The 10189-nt window shown below is 40.8% G+C and overlaps 1 protein-coding gene across 1 annotated transcript in view; it reads left to right on the forward strand.

Moving 5' to 3' along the window:
• The window catches only part of SLC15A2 (solute carrier family 15 member 2), a 603602-nt gene extending 599461 nt beyond the window's left edge, over nt 1–4141 (forward strand). Inside the window, exon 23 of the mRNA XM_078682022.1 lies at nt 2072–4141. Within this exon, the coding sequence (XP_078538148.1) occupies nt 2072–2263 (192 nt within the window). The 3' untranslated portion in view covers nt 2264–4141. The remainder of the gene's footprint in view (nt 1–2071) is intronic.
• The last annotated feature ends 6048 nt before the right edge of the window (nt 4142–10189 follow it).

Below are 10189 nucleotides of genomic sequence, written 5' to 3' on the forward strand. Positions count from 1 at the left end.
GTTAATTAAAATAGTTTGTCTTATAAAATTACATATATATTTATACTGATTATATATTAAATATTGATCCATTGTTTAAATTTGTTTCACAATAAAAAATAAATAAAATATAAGAAATTAGACTTTTTAACTTTGTAAAAATACACATTATTTAAATTAAATAGGTTTCGTTTTAACATGTTTATTGAGTATTACAGAAAAATGTTAGTGAGGGTGGTTAATTGTTTCACTTATTTTTTTAAGTTAATATTCACAAATACATTGAAAATATTTCAATGTTAATATAAATTATATTTAATGATTTAATATATAGATTAGTATTTTATGAGTGTCAGTTTAACATTGTTTTAAATTATTTTAGATTTATGTTGTATATTAAAATATGTTTTAAATAATAACAAACTGTATTACATTCCCCAATAATTTCCCCTTAGGGGAACTCCAAATTGGTGGCAGGGATCTCCATCAATAGGTGCAAAGTTATTAGTAGTAACTTTTGTACTCATATATTCTGTTGTAGGAGTACCCACTCCCTCATTTGTAAGGTGGAGATCTGTAAGTCTACACTTAGGTGTAAATCTCCACTTGCAAATGATGAATATAAAAAAAGTGGGAAGTCAATAAGTAAATATAAGTATGTATCTTTACTTCAATGAATCAGTCCAGCACTGTAAGAGTGAAGCAAACAAAATATAAAAACATTAACAAAAGCGTACAGTCACAACTAGAGAAAAGGTGACTGCTTGAAAGATGGGGGTCAGAGGAAAGGGAAAATATCCAGAAGATCAAAGAAACGATAACGATAATAAAGAAACGATAATAAAGGTGGGTAAAATTATTCCATAACCGAAGAGGAGGGGAAAGAAGTGTGTCAATGAAGGATTATTTCATTAAAATATTAAAGTACTGTGTGATTATCTGGTTCCTGGAACAGCAATGCAAAAGGTAGTCGAGAACAAATTACCTGGTGATACTTTCGAATCTGAAGACTACCAGTCTGATGAGAGTGAAACCGTATGCTCTCTCTTCCACTTTAAGTATCTTGTTAGGTGATTTTATTTCATGGGAAAGCATTCACTAATGAAGCTATGTAGTGATTGAGCATTAACCTACTTTTTAAAGGGTCTACTTTTGGCACACTCCAGTAGCCCTATTCCCACCAAACTGTTCCCCTTGACATTAGTAAAGTGATATAGGCACACGGCTGCCTCTGGCCCTCCTGTCTTCAACAGTGCTTTCTGTGTGCTAGTGGTTGCATGTGGGGACACCAGTGATTATTTCTGGTGAACAAGACTTATATTGTTAATCTCAGACTTTGACCAAGAGAGTGAAAGTCAGAAAAGGGAAAAATAAAGGGAAAGAGAAAGAAAAGGAAACAGTGACATGGGGTGAAAACAGGGATGGAAAAGGCCATGTAAGAGTGAGATAAAGAGACAGGAAGTGCATAGTAGAGGAAAGAGGCATGAGATTAAATTGTGACTAGCCAGACTAGATATTTGTCAACCCCTGCATTATACAGCACTGGTCGTGGGCTCCAAAGAAAAAAGTCTACCCCTGCATCCAGTTTTCTTTTTTTTAAAAAATTACAAATCAACCACTGGGCCCAAAAGGTATTCCTCTTCTTAAGTTTACTTTAATAATAATACTGCCACCAATATAGGTATAACCGTAATGTACTCTTTACCTCTTTCCAAAAATGTATGGGTTTAAAAATGTTTTCAAGAATGTCAGTTTAATTTACAGAGGTTTGTAATTAGAAATGCACTCTAGGTTAACATTATTGGAATTGTAAACAAACCATACATTCAAACTGAATATGCTACTCTCCGTATCAGCATACTCTGCCTTTTTACAGTTCCCAATTTTCTAGACTCATTGTAGCAATTAGAAATATAGTCAACTGCAAGCACCTATATGCAGTGTACTTAGTGAGTGTGGGGAAGGGGGGAACCATAAATGTGAAGAATAACTGGAATCATAATGTGTCGCCCTTTTACAAATTCTGATATTTGTCCAGTCACAAGTTATCTGGCAGCACAGTGGTCTTACAGTAATTGCATTTTTGTTGCAGTGGGCTGAGTTCGTCCTATTTGCAGTTCTTCTCTTTGCTGTCTGCATTATTTTCTCCATCATGGGATACTTCTACATACCGGTGAAACCATCTGATTTAGAGGAAGAAGAACTAGAAGATAAAGAAGAAAAAAAGCAGCCACCTAGTGATGAAAACATGCTGCAGCTGACGGAAAAGAAAACCAAGCTATAGGTTACTCTTTTTTTGCAGTGCATATCTATGTAGATGTTATATTTTGTGTTCAAATTGCCATTTGGGATATCAAGCTACAAAAGACTGGCTCAAAAAAAAATAACACTCTTAAATTACAAGCCTCATATGCCCAATGGTGGTGCCAAGCAAATTGACTGTTCTACTCTCACTTAAATGAACAGGTAGAATTACCCAGGAAACCTATAATGATTATGATGAAATTGGGCACCTCGTAAAAAGGTGGCACTTTCTTGATGTGAAATTAAGAATGTGTCAATGTGAATGACACTATTTATAAGTTGCACTAACTGCTGGGGGAATGCACATGGTTTCTCCATGTACTGTGAATTCATTCATTAAGTTATTGCTTATTCTGAGCTAACTCCATAAACGTTTTTCAGTAATGAAGAAAGACAAAAAGCAAGTTGAAAAATACTTTGAAGTTCGCCATCCTCTCATTTTTGTCCTATTACCTTGATGTCCAGGAAGTCAACTGGGCCCAACAGGGCGTATTTTCTGGTTATGACCAGTGTTTAAAATATGGATAGTCTGTAACAGAAAGTTCACACCATCCATCCTCAAAACATCTCCCACATGGTGACCCCAACCACTGGTCAATAGCCTTTCTTTCTCACATAACAAGTTAGGATCCAATCTATGAAAGTCCCAGGAAAAAGTTGGACGGTTACACTCTGCATGTGAGGAATATTTCAGATGTGTTTAAATTTTCAAAGGATTACAGGTCTTTAAAGGATCACAAGTAGCGATGGGGGAAATGCTAAACTTAAAGTATTCCTAACAAATTGCTACAGTTCCCAAAAACCTCTAGCACATACATGAAATGAAGCTATAAGCACGAAATCCGATGATAACCATGATCCAGTCTTTTGGAAAGCAACTCTATACTGACAGAACTTCGCTTTTCCACATGATGTGAAAGCCCAAGACTCGTGGTATTCTCTCCTAGTTTCATTTTGCGGCATCCCAAAGCCTTTCAGGAGCCATATTGACCTTCATGCTATTCAAAATGGGCACCAAGTAACACTGTTGAGAACTTAATGTGGTAAAGTGAAACAATTTTTTTCCAGGTCTTTCAATTGCAACCCGTTAAACTACCTCGGAAACTTTTATAACAATCCTCCGGGATATGCAAGTACCAACTCCTTTAAGTTCTCTTTATGTCTTGGTTTACCAGGGTGTCTTCTATGAACTTTCCCGAATTAAGTGAGATGCATAAACGTTGTGTATGGTTTCCAATGAACTTTGCACTATGTAATTTCTATTAGATCAAATATTGTAATTTCAGCCTTATATAATGATTGTCAAAAGAATTGCATTTCCCATTCTATTTCATAACCCTGAATGATGGCTGAAGGAAGTTCTCATTTTTGGATACCAAATTAACAGACTTGACCAGAGATATGTGAAATATAAGATATATCTTCATTGTGTATGGAATTTAATAGCATCAAAACCGATGATCCTGCTTGTTGAAAATGGACCAATAAATATGGGCAGCAATTTTAGTTTTCCATGAAGTTTGCTGCGTTTTGTAGATAACCATACTGTGTCTCCCAACTATTAGTTGGGAGCTTTTCTTCTTCTGACTTCCTTTTCTTTGTATTTAGTTTGGCATTCATCAGATTTTCTATGATGGTTTTATTGTATAGTGTTCAATTGTGCAATCTTTTCTCAGGCCCAAGGATTCACACAGCGTTGATTTAATTTTCTTGAATGAAACATGGATGATAACCATGGAGCCCGAACAAAGGAGTCAAGCTGAAATATGCTGAATACAGTTGTGGCAGATTTCCACGAGCTATAAATGAATTACCCAGGATGACTGGTCTTGAATAAAATATATTAAATAAATCTCTATTTCTTGATTTATCCTCTCCATTTTATCATCTGTTTGTAGATAATATGCTAATGACAGTTGGTGCAGAATGCATCTCACATAGAAAGAGGAAGTAAAGAGGAGGGTTATATACTGCTGGAGAAGGTGCAGAAAGGAACTGCAGCGCAATCTTTGGTGTCATCCTTGTGTTTCCCATAAATCAACTCTATTCAATATTGTATTGATGTATGGGAGCCAAGGAGAGTTTACTGTATATATTGTTCTTTTCTGCGCTATCTTCCACTCTATATAACCCTCCACTTGTGACTAGCGCTGTTCATCTTTTTCACGAGCACTTGTGCACAGTTCTGTACAGCTTACATGACATTTAATGTAACAGAGTGCTGTTGTTTTATCTTATGACCAAATACAAGAAAATAATAATTTGTGCATTCATTGTTCTCTAGTATCTTGGCTCCCTTTGTTCCTCCTCCCTTGCAACTTGCTATGTGCATGCTTTTTTATAAGTAAAACTGTCAACTAAATAATACCTGTTGAGACATCGTTGCACACTACATACTATTCACCCAGGTCTCAACTGGGCATATGTGTGTGAGTTGACTTGAAAAAAGCACCTTAGGTCTCACTTCCAAGTGTCCAGGACTGGGGTGGCACCACTTGGCAGGGCAGACTCACAGCTTGCAGAGTTCAAATGTAGATGCAGGTAGTTGGAAGTCTTTGGCATCCCCGAGGCTTCAATCAGGAGGTAAGCCATCAAGCCCTTGTAGTCAATCTGGGTTCAAGTGATGCAGGTCCAGTCCTTCTCACCCAAGCAGTAGTACAACAGGCAGCAGGGCAGCTCAGCACTGCAAAAGAACAGCAAGGCACGAGTCCAGCAAAGCAGCGGTCCAGCAGAGTGGTATTCATTCCAGCACCACAGCAGTTCTTCTTCCTGTGGGAATGGTCACAGGTCCAGAAGAGTACTAAAGTCATGGTGTCAGAGGTCCAGTACCTATACCCAGATGGACCTTTGAATTGGGGGATACATCAAAGAAAGCTTTGAAGTGCACAAAAGTCCTCTCTTCCTGCCCTAGCTCCAGACTCACTACAGGGAATAATGCAGCCTTGTGTGTGTGGACAGGACACAGCCTATTCAGGTGTAAGTGTGAGGCTATGCCAAGCTCCTCCCTCCCATCTCTAAGGATGGCCCAACAAGACACATCTAAGCTCCCTTTATGAGTGGCTGTTTGGATAGAATACACAAAGACCAGCTGTCACCCAACCCAGACTGAACAGAGAAAGGCAGCAGGCACCAAATGGCTAAAATAAGTAAATGCTAACTTTCTAAAAGTGGCATTTTCAAAACTACAATTTAAAATCCAACTTCACCATAAGTTGTGATTTTAATTGTGAGGCAAAGACGCCAAACTTGAAGAGCCATCTCTACGTAATTGGGAATTACACTTAAAAGATGTAATAAGGTGTCCCAATGTTATCCTATCCGAGAGATAGGCCTTGCAGGGGAGAAAAACGACTTTGGGAATTTTTCACTACCAAGACATATAAAACATGAAAGTATATGTCCAGCCTTTTGGATACATTGTAGGTAGGCCCTGTGGGTTATACAGGGCCTACCTTAGGGGTGAAATATATGTATAATAAGGGAAGGTGTATGCCTGGTGTTAGAAATGGGGTCTCTAGTTGGAAGGGGTTTGCACCCTGTCCAAGTAAGGACACTCACCCTAGGGAGTCACACAGCTAAGACAACCCCTGCTCAACGCTTTGGAAGCTTGGCACAATCAGTCAGGCTTATTTCAGAGGCAATGTGTAAAGTATTGTATACACACACACACACACACACTCACAATAACACAGTGAAAACCCTACAAAAGGAATCCACACCAGTTTAGAAAAATAGCCAATATTTATCTGCATAACACAACACCAAAACAACAAAAATCCAACATACACAAGTAAAACAATAACTTTTAAAAGATTAAGCATCTTTAGTCCATAGAATTCAATGGATGTGGTTGTTCTAGCACAAAGTACCTTAGATGTGTCAAAAATCAAAGACGGTACAAGGCGCAGGGGATGTGAGGCACCCAAAAAGTAAAACAATGTGTTAGTTCCTTACTACAGAGGGGAAGGGATGCATCAGTTCCTTACTGGCAGGGGAGGTGCGTTGGTTTCTTTCTGGAAGGGGAGATGATATGTCGAGTTCCAGACATGCGGCCTTGGTTCCTTACTATGATGTGACGTCGAGGGATGTTGCGTCAAAAATCCAGCTGTGCTGCGTTGATGTGACAGCGCCAAAGCAGATGCTGGGTCAATGTCACAGCCATGTAGGAGGCATTGCGTCAAATCTTCAGCTGCGAAGACGGTGTTGCCTCGGAGTCAGAGCGGGTGCCACAGACATCAGTGACATGGTGCTCAGGACTCATGCTGCGGTGACTTTTTCAGCCACAAGGCAGGTGCCCCATCGAGTTTACACTTCCAAGGGCCCAAGAACTGGATTTGGCACCACTTGGTAAATCAGAACTCTCAGCAAAAGAGCCCAGGTACTTGTAGGTGAAGTCTTTGATGGCCCTGGGACTTCATAGCAGGAGCCAAGCTCGAGCAAGTCCTTGGAGAACCTTGAAAGAAGGATGTAGAAAGCAAAGGACAGCTCTTTCACACCCAGAACAGAAGCAGCAGGCCAGCACAACAAAGCAACAGGCAGAGTGGCAGTCCCTCCTACAGAATCCAACTCTTCTTCTTGGCAGAATGTCCTCAGTCCAGAAGTGTTCTGATTTTGGGGTGTCAGAGGTCCAATACTTGTACCCCTTTCTGCCTTTGAAGTAGGCAAACTTCAAAGGAAAGTCTTTGTAGTTCACAAGACCCTGCCTGTCCCTGACCTGGCGTCAGACACACTACTGGGTGTGGAGATAGCTTTGTGTGAGGACTGGCACAGCCCTATCTATTCAGGTGTCAGTGACAAATCCTCCCACCACTCTAGCTCAGGAAGGCCCATCAGCTTGGTGATGGGCCATCAGGATATGCAAGGCTTGGCCTACCTGAGCTGTGGGATAATCCAGAAGAAAGTTGCCCAGGGATAACTAAAGCTCAGCTGTTATGCCATTTTAGGTACCAGAATTCATTGTCCTTACAGCGGTGTACTTCCGTGGGAAGACTGACGGTAGAGTTCCTCCAAGTAAAAATTTAATCTAGAATGGAGGATTTCTTGGATATAATTTATCCTCCACTTGCGAGAAAACTCTACATGCAGCTTAGGATCGGTAGTCTCCCACTTAGGGTATTTACCTCTAAATGGGCTAATACAGAGAATATTATGTGCCCGGCATGTAATTACAAGCAAGAAGATGTACCCCACATTTTGTTCTTTTGCCCAGCTTATCAGGCAACAAGAAAATATTGGTTGATCCCACTTTGTAGGAACTTAGGCTTCAGCCAATGTGCCCAAGCTTGTAGGGTCCCAAGGTACGACACCAACCCCCCTATTGTTTTTGCTATCTCACGGTTTCTACTTGGTATGTGGCGCAGACGGAAACGTTTTTTATAACTACAGTGTACATTTATTCGCTTTACTTTGTATATCTTGATAACTACCAAGGTTTAATCCATTTTAGGTTCAAATTTTACTGGAATTACTATTTATTGTTTTATTTATTCTCTGCATGTACGTATGTATTTTATGTGCACTTTTATGGTCTGTGTTGACCGAAATAAAGTTATCAATGATGATGATGATTTGCAAGGCACACCTCCCTTTGTGTGACTGCCTAGAGTGAATACACAAGAGCCCAACTGTCAGCCAACCCAGACCTGTATTTTATAGACCAGCAGAGGCGCAGAATGGTTAAGCAAGAAAATGCACACTTTCTAAAAGTGGCATTTTCAAACACGCAATTCAAAAAACCAACTTCACCAAAAGGTGTATTTTTAAATAGTGAGTTTGGAGACCCCAAACTTCAAATCTATATCTTCTCCAAACGGGAAATTATACTTAAAAGATATTTCAAGGCAATCCCCATGTCCTTGCAATAGTAAAAAATGAAATGAGCAGAATTTCACTATTAGGAAATGTAAAACACACCAGTACATGTCCTACGCTTTAAATTACACTACACCCTGCCCATGGGGCTGCCTTTGGAGTACCTTAGGGGTGAATTACATAAAGTAAAAGGGAAGGTTTGGGCCTGGCAAGTGGGTGCACTTGCCAGGTTGAAATGGCAGTTTAAAACTGAACACACAGACACTACAGTGCTAGGTCTGAGACATGTTTGCAGGGCTACTCGTGGGTAGCACAATCAGTGCTACAGGCCCACTAGTAGCATTTGATTTATAGGTCTTGGGCACACCTAGTGCACTTTACTAGGGACTTATTAGTAAATGAAATGTGCCAATGATGGATAAACTATTCACCAATACAATTTACTCAAGAAGCACTTGCACTTTAGGACTGGTCAGCATTTCTACAGTGCCCATAGTACTAAAACCAGCGAAAACGAAATGCTGTAGACAGTCAAAAATAGGAGGTCAGAAGCAAAAAGACAGAGGAAATCATGCCAAAACATGCCAGGTCTAACACCTGGCAAGAGGTTTATCTTGCCAGTTCAAAATGGCAATGTGAACTGCACATACAGTCTCTGAATGGCATGCCCTAGTCATGGTTAGAGGGCTACTAAAGTGGGTGATACAATGAGTGCTGCAGGTCCAGTAGTAGCATTTAATTTACAGGTCCTAGGAACATGTAGTGCACTTTACTAGGGACTTACAAGTAAATTTAATATGGCAATAGGGTATGAGCCAAAGTCTCCATGTTTAGGAGACAGAGCTCAAACACTTTTGCACTGGTTAGTATTGGTACAGTGCACAGGGTCCTAAAGCCAGCAAAAACGAGATCAGAAAAATGGAGAGATCTAGGCAAAAAGTTGGGAGAAGACCACCCCAAGGATGTCAGGTCTCACATATGTCCCCCCAGCTAAAAGTGGGGAGAGCTACCCAACTCCTTGGGACTAAGGCGGAAGAATCTAAAGAGACCATCAGCATTGGCTGGGTCTGTTTCTGGATGATGTTCCACCATAAAATCCATTCCCTGTCAGGAGATGGACAGCCTCAGCAGCTTGGGAATTTCACCCCTCATCTTCATGAGCCATCTGATGGGCCTATGGTTGGTCTGAACCAGAAATTGATTCCCAAACAGACATGGTCTCTACTTCTTCAGTGCCTAGACCACAGAAAAAGCTTTTCTTTCAATTGTATTCCACCTCTGTTCCCATGGAGGTAATGAAGGCTACCAGTTTGTCTAGGCCATCCTCATTCAGCGGTACTATGCCTGCCCTGTGCCATGCTTTGAAGCATCCATTTTGCATGATGAATTCCTTGCAGGAATCCGGGGTCTTGAGCACAGGTGCTGGGCACATGGCTTCCTTGAGAGAGCCAAAGGCTTTCTGACAGGTCTCCGTCCAGATCTCTAATCTGGGCTGCCTCTTAGAAGTAAGTTCAGTTAAGGGGGCAACAATGGCGCCATAGCTCTTAACAAATCAATAATCGCCCGTGCCTAGAAAGGCTCACACTTCTGTTTGGGTTTAGTTAGTTGCCAGGCCATTATGGTTTTCCATCTTGATCTGTACAGGCTGCATCTTGCCTCCACTTACAAGATATCCAAAATATACCACGGAACCCTGCCCAATCTGGCACTTACTGGTCTTGATTGCCTGTTGCAGGGCCTGAAGCACCTCATGGAGCTGATGCATGTGTTCCTCCCAGCTGGAACTATAGAAAGCAATGGCATCTAAGTAGGCGGCACAGCGAGCCTCCTCATCAGCCAGGACCCTGTTAACAAACCATTGGAAGATAGCAGGGCCACTTTTCAAGCCTAAAGGCATAACTCAAAATTGGTAGTGACACTTTGAGGTTGGAAATGCTGACCTCTCTTTGCCCCCCCAATCAGAGCGATCTGCCACTATCCTGATGCCAAATAAAAGATAACTTGGGAATTTGCTGGCGCCCAGCCTGTTAATGAGCTCATCAGCTCTGGGGATTGGATGTGCGTCAGTCCTGGTGATGGAATTGAGTCCTCTGTG

This window comes from Lissotriton helveticus, chromosome 3_1 (genome assembly GCF_964261635.1).
Source record: "Lissotriton helveticus chromosome 3_1, aLisHel1.1, whole genome shotgun sequence".
In the NCBI taxonomy this organism is placed as follows: Eukaryota; Metazoa; Chordata; class Amphibia; order Caudata; family Salamandridae; genus Lissotriton; species Lissotriton helveticus.